General features: G+C 43.1%; 1 protein-coding gene across 1 annotated transcript; it reads right to left on the reverse strand.

Annotated features, from left to right (window-relative positions):
* Positions 1-326: 326 nt before the first annotated feature.
* Positions 327-20,099, reverse strand: LIPF (lipase F, gastric type). The gene is made up of 10 exons (XM_030335247.1): positions 20,017-20,099; positions 16,447-16,562; positions 16,152-16,269; positions 15,141-15,339; positions 13,167-13,276; positions 8,551-8,687; positions 6,768-6,914; positions 4,249-4,320; positions 3,524-3,595; positions 327-696 (listed from the first exon to the last, which is right to left on the reverse strand). Exons 2-10 carry the CDS (start codon positions 16,549-16,551, stop codon positions 460-462), a joined length of 1,197 nt encoding a protein of 398 aa, XP_030191107.1. The 5' UTR covers positions 16,552-16,562; positions 20,017-20,099; the 3' UTR covers positions 327-459.
* Between the last annotated feature and the right edge of the window lie 235 nt (positions 20,100-20,334).

Here is a 20,334-nt window from a genome sequence, read left to right on the forward strand (position 1 = left end):
CGTTTCGCCTCTCCAGGAATCTGTTCTTTCAAGAGTTTCTGCACCCCATGTTAAGCACAAAAAATTTTTTAAATTATTTTATTCGTTTATTTTTTCCTTTATTTATTTTGAGAGAGAGAGAGAGAGAGGAGGGGAGAGGCAGAGAGAGAGGGAGAGAGAGAACATCCCAAGCAGGCTCTGCACTGTCAGCATAGAGCCCGATGCAGGGCTTGAACTAATGAACGGTGAGATCGTGACCTCAAGCTGAAATCAAGAGTCAGACGATTAACCGACTGAGCCACCCAGGTGCCCCTTAAAATTATTTTAAATCCAAAACAATAAACGGAAAGATTATTGATGCAAATATATTTCTAAAATCAAAATTACGGGGAGAATCACCGTATCCCAAAGCATTATAGAGAACCATGTGTGAGAGAAGAAATTAATTTTGGAAAAATAGATAATTCTTTTAATCTAGAACTACTTATTATCTTCTCCCATCATAGAAATGATTTCGTTGTAAATTACTTGAGGGGCATCCATGGCCCAGATAAAGTCCAAGTGATTGTAAGGAGGAATCTTCCTGTGGTAAATGAGATTGGGGAGTTTGGAAAGCAGAAGGTCCACATCTTCAGGGTCTGCCAACAAGTCATTGCCACCATTCCACACCGCAATCGGGACGTGCATGTCCGTCAGGTTGTAGTAGGGGGGTGTGGGCTAAAATGCAAGACAGAAAGAATCTCAGTTTTGTAGGTAGCTGCACTTTAAATACTTATTCCTTGGCTAGATTAATATATATTTACATATTTAATATATAATAATATATTTATATATTATTTAATATATAATATACGTATGTGTGTGTATATATGTGTATACACACACACAGACATATATATATATATATACATACATATATATACATATATATACACATATATATATACGTATATATATATATACACACACACATATATATATGTAACATTAGCCGACCTAGATATTTTATTGAAGTATAATTGACTTAGAACATTATATTAACTTCAGGTGTACAACATAATGATTTAAAATATGCACATATCATGAAATGATTGCCACAATAAGTGTAGTTAACGTCCACCACCACACACAGTCGCCATTTATTTTCTTGTGATGAGAACTTTCAAGATCTACTTTCTTGGCAACTTTCAAACACGCAATACGGTATTGTTCATTACAGTCACCATGCTGTACGTGACACCCTCAGGACTTACTTGTTGTATGAACTGGGAGTTTGTACCTTTTGACCACCGTCAGCCATTTTACCAACCCTGTACCCCTCACCTCTGCCAACTACCAACTGTTCTCGGTATCTATGAACTCAGCTGCTGTTTTTGTTTTTAGATCCCACATGGAAGTGAGATTATACACTACGTATCCTCCTCTGTCTGACTTAGTTGACTTAGTATCAAGCCCTCAGGTTTCATCCATGTTTTGCAAATGGCATGACCTAGTTTTTTAAGAAGAATTCTTAACAGTCATTGCTCAGAGAAAGTCACCCTTATCCACAGCGCAAAGTAGATGCAATATGTTTTGGGTCAGTGCTTCTTAAACTCTAACAGGCCTGTAAATCACCTGTGGATCTTGTTAATATGAAGATTCTGATCTGGGGGAAGGGCCAGGATTCTGCATTCCTAGGTGATGCTGACACTGTTGGTCCTGGACCATGGCCTTGAATAGCAAGGCTGTAGATAACAATTCTTACAAATTAAAAATTTAGATTTCTACCCAAGCGAAAGGAAGTGGATTTGACTGGATTCTAACTGTAATTGACTGTTTCTACCCAGACCCTCTAAAATATGATCTTGAAATGTCTTGAGTCGTTTATTTTGGCTTCGTATTGATGTATCAGTAGGGTCAGTGGGTAGGTCAGTCAGTTCAGTGAAGGGGTTGTATTTGTTGAATACTTACCTGATTTTACTAAATATTGGATCAAATTGTGATAAAAGCTATCATCAGCCCCATTTGCATTTCTAGAAAATCACCATTTACACACACATTTTAAAAAGGTTAATAAAGCAGGACAAGGAAATAAGCAAACCATTACCAATTTCACCACTATCAACAGAGAATTTTGTTGGTTTTTTCCGATCATGTTCTCAAGAATACTATCCAATATACTAAATTTTTCTATATTCTCACCTTACAGAATAGCCAACTTGTCATGGCAAAATAATGAATCATATAGAATTGTTCACAGTATTTTAACACTTTATTATAGTGAAGAAAAGAGTAGTATAGAGAATATCCGTAATAATAAACCTACTTTCCTTTATTCATGTTCCACTGTTCAAAGGGTTTATTAGATGCTGGCTTCTGGCTCTTAAATTAGTGTCACTGCCTCAGTGGAAGAGGAAGACCATCCTGTGCTATTTTGGGCTTGGCTGGGGGGGGAGGGTGCGCTTGGGACTTGGTGTTCCAGGTCCTCCCAGATGGGTGCCTGGGACTGCTGGTAGGTACAGCCCAGTAGAAAGGTAGATGCAAAGCAAGTCTGTGTTGTGGGGCCTTGTGGAGGTGATGGTCGGGGAAAAGGCATCTCAACAATGCTTGATCTGATGGTGTTGTGAGAAAACCCTCTTTAAAGACATTGAAAATGGCACAAAAGCAGGAGGCATCTTCTCTACACATACGATATTGTGGTGAAGAGATAGAAATCCCTTCTAAACATTGAGTCATGGAAGCAGATGGAAATCAGGAGGCTCCCCGCCAATACTTGGGTAGAAAATTTGGGGTGGGGTCAGAAGGAAGGGGAGAGGATTACCAAAACTGCAGGGTGGCTCTCCTGTTCAAATTTGGCCAGTGATGGTCTGAGGGTGCACCCTGCGCTGAGGGCTGGAAGACATTGTCTCATTCCACATCTGGGTGGAGAGACGAAGAAATTTCTATCTGAACGCTTATGGGCCCCAGATAGGATGGACTCCAAAGCTTGGCTTCTTTGTGCTGCAGCGAGTGCAAGGGGTGGCCAGTGTGCCTGCCTTTAGACAAAGCCCCTGCCTGCTGACAGGTATCTCAGCCTTGACCTGCCAACATGCCACCCTAACATCTTCCATCTGGAATATGGTGGAATCACTTCTCTGGCTTTCGACAAGGGAAAGGGTGTTGTGTAAGAAGACCAGAAATTTCAGCTTTATCTCGCAAGCCGCTCCAACTATTGGCTTGTCGTATCAGAGAATTGCATTTCCGGAAGGAGGGAACTGTGTGCTGGGGTGTAGGATCCAGGGCAAGTCTGTGCAAGAGGGTGAGGGGTGACGCGTTCTAGAACGTTCCTCGCACGTGGTGGTGCGGTACCCTGAGCGCAGCCACTGGAGCAGGAGTTCACGGCGCGATGTCTGGTCTGATGACACGATTCTAAGGAAATTATCGTCCACTTTCTAATTTCCTTAAGGATGAGTCTGGGCACTAACACTCCTTTGGAAAGTGTATGCATGATTATTGTAATGTCATCTCAAACCTTTTATATCTTTGTCTTTCAAAATGTGAATAATTCTAACTTCAAGAAGCTTACCTGACGAAAGTGAATCATGTTCTGAACCGGACTTCCCCAGTCAAAAGCTTGGAATTTCCCAGACTTGACAGCCTAATGGAGAGAAATTAAGAATACAAAGAAATAAAAACTCTCCTCACTGTGTGAAAATCAAAGCTTTCTAGGAAGTTTACTTCCAATGTAAATAGTTATTGAAAAACCTTCTTCTCCTTCCAAAAAACCAAGACCGTTCATCATCTAGGACAAGATATCTATGCAAATTTAAATGTAGCTTTGCCTGAAATATTTTTTTCTTGCATGCCACGTCCTAAAAATCATTCATTTCTTTGCTCCCAAAAGTGATTGTTTTCAGAGGATTTCCGTTCACAAGGATTGATAGCTATTATCAGCAACTAGCCACATGGCAGAAAAATTCTCTTCCAGGAGCATATGACAGACTATCTTAAGAGTGTGCTTTAGGGGGGCGTCTGAGTGGCTCAGTCGGTTAAGCGTCCGACTTCGGCTCAGGTCATGATCTCGTGGCTCGTGGGTTTGACACCCATCAGGCTCTGTGCGGACAGATCAGAGCCTGGAGCCTGCTTTGGATTCTGTGTCTCTCCTTCTCTCTGCCCCTCCTTTGCCCATGCTCTGTCTCTCTGTCTCAAAAATAAAAATAAACACTAAAAAAAAAAATGAATGTGCTTTGGGTAAAGTGCCAGGGGTTCGGGCACACAACAGAAGTTTTAATAGTATTTGAGAAATGATACCTGGGACCAGTGGAGGACGTTTTGAACCGACGTTCCTGCTGGATTATGTGACAGATACACATCCAAGCGACTCTAGAAAGCAAACACAGACCCACAGACCCCGATGTATATTTGGTTTCTTAAAAATAGCCTAAGACTGAAATTGCTCTGATCCAGGTCAGGTGTATAAGGGCAGGGTTTACCCGAAAGATAGGAGCAACACAGCTGTATGCCAGTTTAGAGTTTGCAAGGGGCAATTGCAGGAGCCAGTTTGTTTGGTCAGTGGCTACTCCGTGAGAAGACTTCCCAAGAAGTTTCGAGAAATGGCCAATGTCACATGGTTTGTATCAGGGTGGAGCCAGGGACTTTAATCTAGCTCTCTAACGTCTCAGCTCTTCGTTCTTCCCTACCCGGTGCCGGAGTGCAGTAAATGTAACGTCCATACACAAGCCTCTTGCTCTACAGACCTATATATGTATATATATCTAGACGTATGTATGTATACGCCATATATGTGATAGTCAGTATACATATATGGTACATTTATAATCTCTATGCCATCCTGCTGTCTTATCAGTGTCCTTGGTCAGACCCCGGACAACAAACTGAAATCCCCATCTCATCTTGCATAGATTAGTTCATAGTGGGTCTTAATTCCACTGTATCCAAGACCATGGATAGGATCAAACAAATTGACCATCTTCATAGGGGAACGAAGTATCTCTTCACATAATTTTCATGCAGAGGATGAACTCTCTAATTGCCTCCTCATGTATCTATTTTATTATTTTTTTTCTCATAAGGCTTTTATGGATGGAACCCAGTAATTTGGTCTGCCTTTTCTTGGTGTGGTAAAGGTAGACTACTCTGTTGAGCTCCACCTACAAAATGGCAGACATTCCCAGAGCCAAAGAGAGTGACTCCCTTTCAAGGGAGAAGGATGAGACTTGTATTTACCATCAAAAATAGGAACTAAGGAACGTTCCCTTTGTTCGCATATATTTTAAAATATCTACAGATTCTGACTAACACTGAGAAAAAGACCTGAATGTCCTTGATTTCCATGACGGAGGGAACATATCTGTCTTTTCACCATTGTGTTCCCAGTAGCTACAACCCTTAGTAGTGCCTCCAATAAACGTTGTTTAGTGAGTAGGTACCTGTAGGTAGAATTATATCGTCTTATCAGTGTACTTGGTGTTTTTGTTTGTTTTTTTTTTTAGGTGCTCAAGGGTATGTAACTAAACTGACAATTTTGAGTGAGGAGAATTGTCGACATATAATAGTATCACTAGCAAAACGTGCTATTGCTATGAGTGATGTGCTTTGAACTATGTTCTGTATGTCTTCCACATATTAGTTCATTTAATCTCCACAATGGTACATTTTGTGGAAAAGCAAACCAAGAAGATGAGTGTAAGTCAGCTCCAAAAACAGGATTTGAATTTAGCCTCTTAGCTTGACTCCATACTCTTAACTACTTTTGATTCTGCATTTTGCAGTCTTAAAACCCCAATCTGGGGCACATGGTTGGCTCAGTCAGTTAAGCGTTGGACTGTTGATTTCAGTCAGGTCATGATCTCACGGTTCATGAGTTCGAGCCCGCATTGGATTCTCTCTCTCCCTCTCTCTCTGCCCTTTCGCCACTCATGCTCTCTCTCTCTCTCTCAAAATAAATAAACTTTAAAACCCCTACCCAAGGCAAAGCAAGTGAAATAGCAGATAAAGAGTGTGGACGAGCGCTAACATAATTTCTCTGAAATGAGTTTTTTGTTGTTGTTGTTAAAGTTTATTTATTGAGCCCCAACATGGGGCTCAATCCCATGAACTGTTGTATCAAGAGTCAGACGCTCAACCCCCTGAGCCACCCAGGTGCCCTAGCATTAAGAATATTTATAAAGAACATTTATTCAATGCCTAGGCATTGTTTTCCTACAGAGAAGCCTGCCAAAACATGGCTCAATGCCTCCCCTCACAGAATTTAAATATGATGCCAATTATTCAGGCGGTCAAAAGTGAGTAGTGCTCACCATCTACTATTTTTTCTACCTGCTGTTTACTTTAGGGGGCCCTTGGGTGACAGCAGGGAGCTGAAGGGAACAAAACTGGGAGCAACGGTGTGACTTCCCTTGGGCTGAGCTACATGGCCGGGACACAGTTCTGAAGCTATTCCTGGCTGTTTCAATGATCGTTTCTTTAAAAAAAATTTTTTTTGTGTAATGTTTATTTAGAAGAGAGCGAGAGAGACAGAGCGCAAGCAGGGGAGGGGCAGAGAGAGAGAAGGAGACACAGAATCCAAAGCAGGCTTCAGGTTCTGAGCTGTCAGCACAGAGCCCGACACGAGGCTGGAACCCACGGACCACGAGATCATGACCTGAGCCAAAGTCGGACGCATAACCGACTGAGCCCCCCAGGCGCCCCTGAATGATCATTTCTAAGTGATGGTAGGACAAGTCATCAAAGTGTTGCTCAAAATCTTCAGAATAGAAATGTCAATGCAAAAAAAAAAAAAAAAAAAAGAAATGTCAATGCATACAAACCATATTCAAGTTACTAGTGTCAAATCCACAAATGATAAATAAGGTGTTGCTACAGAGGAGGTCCACCATCTCGCGGGAGCACACTTCAGTGGCAAGAAATTGATCGAAAAAGTGGTGTGGGTAGAATATTTTGTTCCCGAATATCATCTGAAAGACAAAAGCATCGTTAGAAGTTTCCAAAAATTAAGCTGCAGAAAAGACGCATTAATTTGTCTTGTTTCCTGGTATAGGTGTGACTAGGCTGATGGGATTTTCATCTTATGTTGTTTTAGGAATCTTGAAAACTTTTTCTCACTTTATTCCCACAACACAGTTGTGGAGGGGATAGGGCCGATGCTCCATACTGAGTATTTATGGTTCCACCGAGAAATGTACCGGCTGCTGAGAAGTATAAGACACAAAGAATTATAGTCTAGTTGGGCTACTAAGCGTTGTGAAATAAGATCATAAAACAATGTGGCAGAATGTCATAATTAAGTGCCGAGATACGTGATTTCAGCAATAAAACATGAAAAGATCAGGAGCGGAAATGGTGACTCAGCCATATTTTCAGCAAAGCCTTTGGAAAGACAACGAAGCCAGGGCTGCATGGGTTGAAAGACAATTGAAAGATTTGCTTCAAGTCTTCTTGAGGAAAGAAGAAGGCTGCATGAGGAAACAGGAGGCTAATAAAGAGTCAGGGGCTTGTGCTAAGTAGAACCGGATTATAGCTAGAATCCTGACCCAAGCCTCAAGCCCCTGACTTAAGGTCTAGTGCTTTTTATTATTATTTTAAAACCATCTGTCCACATCGCCTATCAGAGCCTCAGAGCACAAGGAGGTAATAAATGTCTGCATCAACGCAGCCAGTAATTATACTCAAGGTCATTACGATTTTGCACATTCTGAATAGAAGCTTTACAGATGTAGTTTGGAGGTAAAGTCGCTTAGGCTTGCGACATACACACACATGTTCGTTCAGAGTGAAAAGAAATGAATAGTACAAAACTGCAGGAGGAAATAGCATCATGACTTTTTACAGCCTGATGTAAAACTGTTCTAAAGGATGTTGTGTCTGCGTATGTGAGCGTTGGTTCCTGCAGGGGGGAGAAGGAGGGGATTAAGTGTAGGAAGAACAAGATTACGAATTCCCTCCCCTGTAGGCGCCTATACAAGGCACTTCTGGTTTATTGCGACCCATGCTCCAGTCCTCTGGAACCCCACTAAAGGAGGAAACTCTTAGGAAAAGCGTTGGAAAGCCAAGGGCATTTGATGAAGGGCCTCAAGGTCCTGGCCTCGCCAAGCGTTGCCTTCTTCCGCTCTTCTTCCTTTTCCCTCCCCTTCCCTTTGTTTTCTACCCTTCCTCTTCCTGGTTTTCTCCGCGATGGGTAGTTTACGCTTCTTCTTTTGACTGTGTGGTTTTGTTCTTATTTCCCCTTCCCCGCCCTGGTGTGGAATCGCGGCTTTCACACAGGTTGAAGGAAACCGAACGTCTGTGAGGGAGCACCCACACTCCCGGAGTTGCTAACCCTCGGAGAGTAAAGGAACACGCGGAAACAAACGGGGATCTCAGCGGCTCAACGGAGACTCAACTGCGGTCGGTGCTAGCCGAGAAATAATACACACGCGCGCACAAGGAATAAACCACGTCTGCGCACAAGGAATAAAACGCGCATGCGTCCCTCCCCACTCCTGGGTGAAAACGTGATTGGAAACCACCCCAGGGGATTTTGTTCTGTCTGCATCACTCTGAAACCCAGGGGGCGATTTGTTACCTTAGATTCAATTAAAGAGAATCACATACCTTGAAGAGGAATGACGGAAGAAGCATGAGCTTGTTTAACAGGGTCTTGGTGTACTTGACAGTGGCCACAGGAGCCAGCGCATAAAAAGTTTTTATTTTCTTAGCCAGCTTGGGATTGGTAGAGAAGGCAATAAAACCTGAAATAGAACAAGGAATTGGCGAAGAAGGTCCACGCGTGTGTGCACGCGTGTGTTACAAGCGTGACATTATTTTGGATTTACTCCAAGTGCCATTTACTAAGAGCGACAACCTGAGACACTGACCATCTCTGCTTGCTCAGAGCGATCAGATTTTCATAGATTTGTTTTCTTCTCATAGACTGTCTGGGAACATGAGGCTAGAACTTTTCAAAAGTCATAATAAATTCTTTTATCTGACTTTCGAAAATAGGCTAACTTTAGGTTAATCAAATGGTGACAAAAGCGATGTATACAATGTAAGGATTTTGATAAGTTCAAATTCATGTCATCTCAGGGAGATCATTAGCATTGCAGATGAGTAGGGTATGTAAGTGGGAAGATTAAAAGCACAGGTTTGAAATCTGACCAAACAGGATTTGAATCCCAGTTCTGTGGTTTACTGGCTTTGTGACCTTGGAGGAGTCACCTAAAACTAAGAGCCCCAGTTTTCTCATCTGAAATATGGGGATAATAATGAGTACTTCATTAGGTTTTTTAGGAACCAAGTGAGGTGAATTATAGAAGGTATTTACCAGGACACGAGGCATATCGTAAATGCTGGACAAGTGAGTAGCCAACATAATTCAAACGTCTACACACGGTAAATATACTCAGCTCCTGTCTGTAATTAACTGATTTTATGAACAGTAGCATATTGGTAGACTAGGATGTGACCAAATAGTTATTGAGCTAAATTCTATACAGTCAAACTGCATAGGATAACCTCTCCCCACAGTTGATAACGGGTTTTTTTTAGACACAAGAATAGCCTGAGAAAAAAAAAGTTTCAAATGTAGACACTTACGTCACCTATGTAATATACAGCCTAATTTTACTTGAGGAAGAATGGTCTTTCAAGAAGACTACATTTATTACGGGATTCTTTACTTGATTGCCTAACTCTGCAGATTACAACCAGCATATCACCCAGAGAAAGCAAGAATCACACGTGAAGAACCCGCATGGGTATCAGTAGGTCCCCACACTGTCAAGACAGGTGACTTCTCAGAATACACTTGCTGGCTCGGAATGAACAATCCTATTTTATGCGCAATTCTAACAAGGGTGCTTATCTAACTTCCCAGTACACAGAAGATTAGAAACACCTTCCAGAAGAACAGGAGTGGGGTGACAGCAATGATAAGATATCCATTCGTAAGAAAGAAGAATGATCCCATTTAATTCAGTTGACTCCAAAGAGTGGTCATTGGGAGTTATTTAGTGTCAGTCCTATCTCAACAAATCCTAAGGACACTGTTGCAGTGTATCTCAAGGCAATAATTTTAGGACCCAAGATCATCGAGAAAAGGTTAAACTCTGTTCGGTGTGTACTATTTAAAAAAGCAGCAGTGTAGGGGTGCCTGGGTGGCTCAGCTGGTTGAGCATCTGACTTCAGCTCAGGCCATGATCTCATGGTTCGTGAGTTCGAGCCCCTCATCGGGCTTTTTGCTGTCAGTGCAGCACCTGCTTTGCATCCTGTGTCCTCCTCTCTCTCTGCCCCTCCCCACTCATTCCCCCCCAAAAAGAAATAAAACATTAAAAAAAAGGCAGAAGTGTGTCATGAGTCAAAGGCAGATTTCCCTCAAAATGATGGGATTTTTGTGTAGTTTTGGAGACTAAAGGGGTGAAGTTTTGGTAATCTAGAGCACCTGCTACTCTTTGGCAGAGGAGTGTGAGTCGATTATGGGCCATGTGGGTCTGATGCTGTGCTGCCCTGCCTGGATTCCTTACACGTCTGAGGCATTTATTCAACCCCAGTGGCTCCTCTCTCATTTTGCTTTTGCTCAAGACAACCCAGGGTTCGCAAAGAATTCAACAGAATCTCTTCCCAGGGCAGCCTGCATTGAATGGCTGGCCAACAGGTGGGTAAAAAGGCCCAGCCACCTCGTCTCGCTCAAAGACTCTGAAAAGCCATCCCAGACAGAGTGCGCTGAGGACTTTTTGGGGACTGCATCACGTCCCAGCTTCTTCCCCTGCTACGCCCGCCTTTCTGGCCTTCGCTCGAGCAGTGTTTATGTACACGTCCCGAATACGAATCCTCATCTCCTTGGAAACAATGACAAAGGACACCCAGAAGCTCTTCTTCAGACCTCTTTCTCTGTCGCAAATTCTCTAAGGGAGATCCGTGCTGTAGGAGAGCAAGCGGTCGAAAGAGGATTCCCATGAGCGCCCACTGCCAACTTCATCGACTTCCTCGCATCTGTGTCTAGACACGGACGTTCCGATCGCTTCGAATCATGGCACGGGCTCAGGCCATCAGCCAAGAGTGGGGACTAGCGTAAAAACACACTGTTATTCCGCCCCCTTTCGCTTCCGCCCTTTCCCTTCCCTGTCTGGCTTTCTCTCATGCGCTCTTGAACTCACTAGATGCTCACATCCCAGCCACTCCTCTGAGGTTGCTCTTAGGAAGGTCACCTCTCCTGCTGCCAAGTGCAATGGTCCCTTCTCAGACTTCCTTTCACCTGACTCCTCAACAGCCTCTTCCACGGTTGACCACCTTCTCCTTAAAACACATTCTCCTCTTGACTTCCAGAACACCAGGCACTCCTGGCTTCCCTCCGGGCTATTGTCACCATCACTTCCCAGGATCATTTTCTGGTTCCCTCTCATCTTCCGGATTAAGAGCGGCCCAGGCCTTAGTCGGGGGACACCTCCTCTTTCCTGTCTGACCTCACTCCTTTGCATCCCGTCTCATGTACATTTTGTGTTTTCAGTCCAGTCCTCTCCCCTGAACCCCAGGTTTGTGTCATTACTCGACTGCTTGGCCCTGCACTGAAATCTCCGACAGGTATCTAAGAGTCAGCAGCTAGAGGATGCAGCCCCTGTTCCCTGGTGCCATATCAGCCCTTCTCACAGCCTTTGCCATTGGGGGTTAGGTGTCACCATGACTCCAGGTGCTCAGGTCACAAATCCCGGTGTCATTCTTGACTCCTCTCTTTCTCTCACACCCCATATCCACTGTGGAGGCAAGTCCTATACGTTGCCCCTCCAGAAAATATCTGGAAACTAACCGTGCACCACAGCTCCCTACCCTCAGCCAGGTCACTGTCAAGTCTCAGGCGGGTGGGTTTCTCTAAGGGTCCTCTAGCTGGGTTCCCTAACCCAGTTCTCCATCAGCAGCTGGAGGGATCCTTTTCACAGGACCCTGCACCTTCCCATCCTGTTGAGGATCCTGAGGTCAGATGCTAGAACTCCTCTCTTCAAAACTCTGTGGTTTCCCTGTTCACTCAGAGTAAAAGCTGAAATCCGTGCAACAGTCAAAAAGCCCTGGGGCACCTGGGTGGCTCAGTCGGTTAGGAGTCCAGCTTCTGCTCAGGTCATGATCTCACAGTGCGTGAGTTCGAGCCCCGCGTCAGGCTCTGTTCTGAAAGCTTGGAGCCTGGAGCCTGCTTTGGATTCTGTGTCTCCCTCTCTCTGCCCCTTCCCCACTTCAAAAATAAATAAACATTAAAAAGCCCTGAACAGTCTGCCCTCCTCAAACCACATCCCACCCCTCCATCTCGTCTCTCGCTGTCTCTCTATCTGGTTCAGCTACACAATGCGTTGCCTCGTTGCCGTTCCTTGAACACGCTGCAGCCTCAGAGCCTTTGCTCTTGTCCTCCTTTCCTCCCGGAACATCAGTCTTTCAGGTATACACACGGCTCAGACCCTGACCTCCTTCGTGCCTTTACTCTGAGAGTGCTGGTGGTTTTCTCTAAACTCGCTGAATCCCCTCTAATGCTCCCTGAGAGGTTTTCCCGATTTATTTGTTTCCCGTAACATTACTATTACCTATCTACTCTCTTAAAAAGAATTCTTTTTAAGTTTATTTATTTTCAGAGAGAGCATGAGCAGGGGAGGGGCAAAGAGAGAGGGAGAGAGAGAGAATCCCAAGCAGGCTCCACGCTGTCATCACGGAGCCCGTCGTGGGGGCTCAGACTCACAAACCAGGAGATCATGACCTGAGCGGAAGTCAAGAGTCTGATGCTGAACGTACTGAGCCACTCAAGCACTCCTATTTTACTTTTTTGATCCTTGTTACCTTCTCTGCCTCCCCACTAGAGTATATGCAGTACAAAGATGGAAATTTTAATGTACTTCATTTATTGCTGTATTCTTAGGACACATGGCTGGTGCTTCATAAATGCGGTTGAATGGATGGAGTAAGTTCGGTCCAGAGGCCGTGTGAAGCCATGTCTCTGAGCGTGGGCTTGGCCGTCAGATGGCCCGAGCTAGTATCTGAGTCACCCTCTGTGCTGCACCTGTGTTACGTGTGCACAAATGATTTACCCTCCTGTTTTGCTTCCCCATATATACGATAGGAATAATAATTGTCCCCTTGTCACTGGGTGGGTTGTTGTGGCCATTACATCACAGAATGAATGGAAAACGATCAGCAAATGGCCAATATGCCTGCCCCACCGCTGGAAGGAGGTCTATAAGAACCCTTTTACCTACCAATCGTGGTGCCCTGGGAATGGCCAACGTAGCGGAGCTGATCCTGTCCAGTTTTCTTTAAAATGAAGTCAATTGTGGCTGGAAGGTCGTATTTAGCCATTTCATCAAAACTGCAAGAAAAAAAATAAAAATAAAACGACATGCGTTTCCTTGCTATAATTTCTAAGAGTCGAGCATATTTATAGCTAAGCCTCTCTTAGAGAAACAGAAAACTAGGTTCTCTAAGCATTGCTGCTGATAGACCATTAGCTAATGCTGATAGACCATTAGCATTAGGTGCTCTGGAAGGGCGGCTTCTTATAAACAGATGGCATCATTTCTGAGGCACAGCGTTACAGCTGCAGTTTAATCCAAACAAGGTAGCATCTGCAGTTGGGGATTATTCCTATACCTAAAAGTGAAAGTCAGATTTAATAATCCTTTGTATGCAGTGTTCCGGTGCCTGATCAGGTGAATCGTATCTTCCTCTATTTTACTCTCCACCGATGAGCCAGAGTGAGCTTTTGAAAGTGCAGATGGGGAGGGGCGCCTGGGTGGCTCAGTCGGTTAAGCGTCCCACTTCGGCTCAGGTCATGATCTCGTGGTTCATGAGTTTGAGCCCCACTTAGGGCTCTGTGCTGACAGCTGGGAGCCTGGAGCCTGCTTGGGATTCTGTGTCTCCCTCTCTCTCTGCCCTCGGCCCCTGCTCATCCTCTCTCTCTCTCTCTCTCTCTCTCTCAAAAATAAACATTTAAAAAAGAAAAGGAGGGGCGCCTGGGTGGCTCGGTTGGTTAAGCGTCCGACTTCGGCTCAGGTCATGATCTCAAGGTCCATGAGTTCGAGCCCCGTGTCAGGCTCTGTGCTGACCGCTCAGAGCCTGGAGCCTGTTTCAGATTCTGTGTCTCCCTCTCTCTCTGCCCCTCCCCTGTTCATGCTCTGTCTCTCTCTGTCTCAAAAATAAATAAACGTTAAAATTAAAAAATAAAATAAAATAAAATAAAAAAGAAAAGGAAATGCAAACGGAGATTATGCCACTCCGTTGTTGGAGACTTTCTGGTGGCTTCTCATTGCACTCAGACGAGTTCCCAGGCCCTCAGCATGACCCTTGTAGCTGGCCTGACCCGGCCCTCTTCAGCATCTGTCATCTCCCGTCCTGTCTCTCTTCCTCATCACTCAGGAGTCACGGGCTTCCTCTCAGGCCCTGGAACCCTCAGAGCACTTCTGTAACTCAGCATCATCACAGAAATCTCTGCTGTTTCCCCCTTTTATCTGCAATTTCCAGGGACGAGGCCCTAGAGGGCCGGAGATCAGAAACCTGTGCAAATCTTTCCACAGTGTCCCCGATCTTTACTCTCTCCCTCCCCCGCCTCAGCCTTGAATCTCCCAGGTTCTTGAATCTCCCACTGAGTTTTAACATCCTCCCGAATCTCTGCGGATGCTCCTTTGGGAATCTGATGAGGGCAGTGAATGTTCTTGTTTCAGGTTGCTTTGCTCATTCCATTTGGAAAGGCGTATTCAGGGAATCTGCGAATAATGGTGCTGAGATCTATAGAAAGTGTGGGGGGAAAGCTACCCTTGCAGGGAGGTGCATGGAAGAAACCAAAAAGGGATTAGGATATGAATGACTTGCTTTTATCCCACTTGGAGGATAACAGGCTAAAATAGGACTGGGTTGGGGGCGCCTGGGTGGCTCAGTCGGCTCAGGGTCCAACTTTGGCTCGGGTCATGATCTCGAGGTTCGTGGGTTCAAGACCCATGTCGGACTCTGTGCTGACGGCTCGGAGCCTGGAGCCTGCTTCGGACTCTGTGTCTCCCTCTCCCTCTCTGCCCCTCCCCTACTCATGCTCTGTCTCTCTCTCCCTCCCTCTGTCTCTCAAAAAATAAATAAACACTTAAAAATTTAAAAAACAATAGGACCGGGTTGGAATACACACGCACGCGACCACCCATGCTTTCTAAACTCAGTATTTATTTTTAATTGTCCCTTTTCTTTACCTGAAAGTCCAGAATTCAACTGAGTCTGGCGAGTAGTATAGGTTTTTCCTGGCCCAGGTGTTCCCCCTGCTGTTCCCCAGCCACACGTCATAACCAGCATCGGCCAGAAGGAAGGCCAGGCTGTTGTTGGGAAGGTTGGAAATCCAGTTTGTGGCTGACGCGAGCAAACCGTGCTGCAAAAACACAACAGGTCTCCGGCCTAAGGGAGAAAAGTGTATTCAAGCTTTATAAACTCATCCCTTATTCTCAGATAAACACGAAGACAGAACTAGGCTTTCGTAGGACAAGAATGCAATACGTTTGCTTGACTGAGTTGACCATTTGAATATATTATCTTAATCACGGTGACAGTTACTCAAGTGACAAGCCACATCGAATTGTGCACTTTAAATATGTGCCGTTTATTGGATGCCAATTCTATCTCAAAAGCCATTGAAAAACTTATATTCTGAGGAAATTCAGCATGTTGTTAATTTAAGTGGATTGTGAGTGGTAAAGTGATAGGTGATCTTGCTGAATTTTACTCTTTTTTGTGCTTCACCGTTTTTTTGCAATGAGAAAAAAGATAAATTTTTGGCAGCAATAGCCCAAAAGATGACCTTTATCTGTTCAGGAAATGAGCCTCAAATCATCTCGCACATTCTGGCTAACTTTTCTTGATCTCCGGGACTCAGCATAATTATTGTTTCCAGAGCAAGTTTTTCTTGACTTCTGCTAGCCCAGTTAGGCACCTTTGCCAGAAAGAAAGTCTAGTTTAATATTCTCTGTACATGCCTAGCACGTGTCACATATTATTGTAACCATCTGTCCATGTATCTATCTCATTGACTTGATGGTGATCTCTTTGAAGACGGGAGGTAAAGTTTCATCACTGTTACATTTCCAGAACAAGCAAGACTCATTAAGTCCTTAGGAGGAAATGAAAGGAGGAAGGAGGGGAGGAAAGAATGAAAGGAAGAAAAGTGTGAGGGAAAGAGGAAGGGAGAAAAAGGGAGGGAGGCAGGGTTATACCTTTATTCTCTGAATTTTTCCTTCCATAAGGGATTCTGTTGATCCCAAGGACGTAACCATCCTCAGTCACAACTTCATACTCTTCATTTGGGTATCCCCAGAAGGAGATCATCTGACTCTGGGGAGGAAAAACACAGCTTTAAGTTTTAGTTGACTTTTTAAACGCATCTGGTAAGCAGATATGGTTAGTTACTCTTGATCGGTCATGTCAAGGCTTCACCTCACCGTGATTCTAAGTCACGGTGGTAGCTCCTCGTTCTATAGGTTCCCCACCCCTCGCCCCCCAGTGACTTACAATATTCATAGTCACTTCAGGGTTTGTCGGGTGTAATTTTCCCAAGAAACCATGTGTGGTTCCAAGCGCAGATATCAAACTGGCCACTGTTAATAGCAACAGCATTTTGGTCTTGCCTGAAACAGAAGAATGACCCGTGCATGGTTAAACTATTACACTTTCTTCATACTTGTATTTTGTGCTAATTTTCCTTTCACGCAAACTAGAGAAAGGCTTGGGTTGGATTATATTCTGTTCGGCAATAAACTGGGACACGTGGATATCGGCGTCGCAATGCTTGACTTGATTCCTTTCAGAACATTTCCCACTCGGTTTTCCAGTCGTGTTGAGTAAACCTGAGTTGATAAAAATGTCTTCTAATGGTCTGACATAAGATCCCATTCTTAGTATACCACATGTTTAAGGCTTTTGTCAACTCATTTTGAGAGCCCAAGGTTGTGTGTGTGTTGTGTACACATCGGATTCTTCTAGATTCATCCTCAATGTGGCATGCATTCGAACTCATTGTGGCGTTTTGGATAGTGTTTATAACAGCCACTCCATAAATATTTATTGATTTGGGGTAATTATGTGGATTTAAAAGCTGCCACCATCTACTCAGAGTGCTGCCATAACTAAAGTAGTGTGTGTGTGTATATACATATATATATATATATATATATGTGTATATATATATATATATATATATATAATCTCAGGGAAGCTTTTGCTTTTTTGCTGAGATATTACCTAATTGAAATGACTTAGGTAGGTCTTGATAAATTAACAACGTGTTGGAGGGTACAATATCTTTGGTTGCAAGGATTTAACAACAAAAAGGAAAATTAGTATCATGATTTGAAAAGAATTCCAGTGACTGTCTCATTCAACCCCCTCATATTTTACAGGTAAGATCTAACAACCCACCTCACAGATAGGTTAACGATAATTTCAAGTGGATCAAATTAGGACGATTGTTTACGTGACCAGTCTTTCACATAATTGCTCTAACAAATTTGGCGAGCTTTTATTAGCTATTTTAAAAAGTCCAAAAGCATACGTTAACCTCCATAATACGGCTGTAGCTTTTACGACAAAAGATTAATTCCTTTAATGTCTAGCTAGCTTCTAGGGGCGCCTGGGTGGTTCCGAGGTCTTTTGCGAGGTCTTTCAAGAGGAAGCTGGCAATATTCCTGAAAATTTAACCCTTCTATTCTACATTTAGATTTTAACTCAGCTGTAATCACGAATGTGTCTAAAACCATATGGACGAGAATGTTCACTACAACACTGCTTATAATGGGGAAGATTGGGAATGACCTAAATGCCTATCAGTAGAGAACATAATAATCTTATAAATTGTTGTAGAAACAGAATGTCATGCATATTGCTCAAAGAAAAAAGTGAGATGCAATTCAAAACCACAATGAAGGGGCGCCTGGGTGGCTCAGTCGGTTAAGCGTCCGACTTCAGCTCAGGTCATGATCTCACGGTCCGTGGGTTTGAGCCCCCCGTTGGGCTCTGTGCTGACAGCCCAGAGCCTGGAGCCTGTTTCGGATTCTGTGTCTCTCTCTCTCTCTGCCCCTCCCCTGTTCATGCTCTGTCTCTCTCTGTCTCAAAAATAAATAAACGTTAAAAAAAAAAATAAAAAAAAAAAGAAAATCCAATTTATAAACTTTTCCAAATGACCACTTTGTGATAGCCCCCTACTTTTCTGATCTTGTGATGGCAATTATCACTTATTTCTCAGCACAGATAAACTATTTGACATTAGACGTAGAACATCTAAACTCAGATCTAATCTATCAAGCTGGTGAAAAAGTCTCAAGGGAGAAGAGATATTTGTTCTCAAATATTTGAAGAGATGCCATGTGGAGGACAGTTTTAAATCAATTCATTGGTAGTGTGCCAGATATAAATCACGCAATAAATATTGCTGTAAGAAACCACTGTGTGCGGGGCATCTGGGTGGCTCAGTTGATTGGGTGTCTGACTCTTGATTTTGGCTCAAGTCATGATCCCAGGGTCGTGGGATTGAGCCCTGCCTTGGGTTCTGCACTGAGTGTGGAGCCTGCTTAGGATTCTCTCTCTCTCTTTCTCTCTCTCTCCTTCTGCCCCTCTCCCCTGCTCTCATGCTCTCTCTCTCTCAACTTAAAAAAAGAAGAAGAAAGCACTGTGTGCTAGGAGCAATATTTGGAAGTCACACTTACAAGGTTTTAATTCCATATAGTGAAGAGCTTTGTGTGATTTGGATGACTGGATTCAAGTGGGATTCTTTGAAAAGTGGTGTTTTATCACTGATATTTGCTGATATTTCAACACAGGCAGTATAACCATTTGTCGTAATTCATGTACAACACTTACCATAGTTTTCGACTTACCACTAAAGCCAGACAGGAACTCTCAAGACCTAAATCTGAGCCTCTGGTCTACAAGTTTGACCACTTATTTAGCGTAGGATTAGATATAATAGTGCCTCTTAAAAATGGATTTTTAACTGTGCCTTTATGATGGTATTTTAGAAAGGGACAAACTCGTACATAAAGAACAACCAGCAGTGTTTTAACATTCAAACCAGAAGGGTTTGATCAGCTATTTCAAGAACCCACAATTTTTTTTTTACCATCTATTGCCTCAGTAAGTAATTTGCCACTGCACAGTGAGGACAGTTAACCTATGGTTTAAGTTATAGGATATCCCTACCACCCAGTCATACACATGGGCTCAAAGATGTTCAGGGGTAGAATAAGTGTGCTCGTCGACAAGTTGTAGGGTAAAAGCAGTAGCTAACATTTGCAGAGGGCTCACTATGTGCCGGGCAGTGTGTCCAACATATCGCATGTGCAAGTCAGTTACCTTCTCTGGGATGGTTTCCTCTTCTAGAAAACAGAACTGGCAATAGTGTATGTCCCAAAGCTATTACCAAAATTCATTAAGATAATGAAAGGAAAGCTCTTCATAACGTGTTAGGCGTGTAGTTAACATGGAATAAATACAGTTAGTATTACTGTCATCCCATTTGACTCCCATGATAACCCTAGGGAGTAGATAGCATTTTAGTCCCCACTCTGTGGAAGAGGAAGGCAAGACTAAACAAGGGCTTTCCCAACGGGTGTGTTGAAAGCAATTGACCCCAAGGTTGAGACTGGGTAGTCTGTCTCCAAAGATTATGTTCCCCACTAGTAGCCTCTGAAATTTAGCAATGGTGTTAATACAGGTTGATTCAACAGAACCTGGATGAAATTATTCGATATAGCATGTTAATACAGCTAGTTCATATGATACTAGAGGACTGATTTTTGCTTCTCAAAAGGAAGCATAAGAGAGACTACACGCTAGGCCCTCGCCATAAAAATCCTGAATTAATAAACAAATCTGCCAGCTAGTAATTAATAGTTTCACATATAAATAAAAAATCAAAGAAAAAAGAAATGAGATCTTAGAAGAGTGAGCCCTAACTTAAATAGACACATTAATATAGATGAATACTCGATAAACACCCAAGCTTTTAATAAATGCAAGAGTTGCATTATAGGGAAAATGAGTCCAATAATTCAAACATGAATTTTGCCCAACAGAAGTTATACTCACCGTCTCGTCAGAAACAAGATTCTGTTTCTCTTGATGTTTAGTAATTTGCTCTACGTTGCATTTACTTCTTATATACAAAACTTTCAATAATGGCCAGAATTACTCAGCCACTGATTAAATTTCCATAATCCTTTCTATCTGGACATCATCTAATTATCAAAGGACAAACCTAAAAATCAAATACTGTATTCATTTTCACATAATATTTTGAGTTCACACCTTTAACTTCTAACAGCCACAAATATTGGTCAAAGGAGTTATGTCTAGAAGTGATTTAGAAAACAGTAAAAATGATTCTTGATAGCTTAAACATATAGA

The sequence above is a fragment of the Lynx canadensis genome, chromosome D2 (assembly GCF_007474595.2).
Source record: "Lynx canadensis isolate LIC74 chromosome D2, mLynCan4.pri.v2, whole genome shotgun sequence".
NCBI lineage: Eukaryota > Metazoa > Chordata > Mammalia > Carnivora > Felidae > Lynx > Lynx canadensis.

Excerpts from the sequence above, each read along its gene's own strand:
- LIPF (XM_030335247.1), bottom strand. The coding sequence starts at position 16,551 with ATGCTGTTGCTATTAACAGTGGCCAGTTTGATATCTGCGCTTGGAACC. Across the intron at positions 16,270-16,446 it reads CTGAAGTGACTATGAATATT|AGTCAGATGATCTCCTTCTG; the intron begins GTAAGTCACTGG and ends TTTCCTCCCCAG. Across the intron at positions 15,340-16,151 it reads GAAAAATTCAGAGAATAAAG|GCCGGAGACCTGTTGTGTTT; the intron begins GTATAACCCTGC and ends TTTCTCCCTTAG.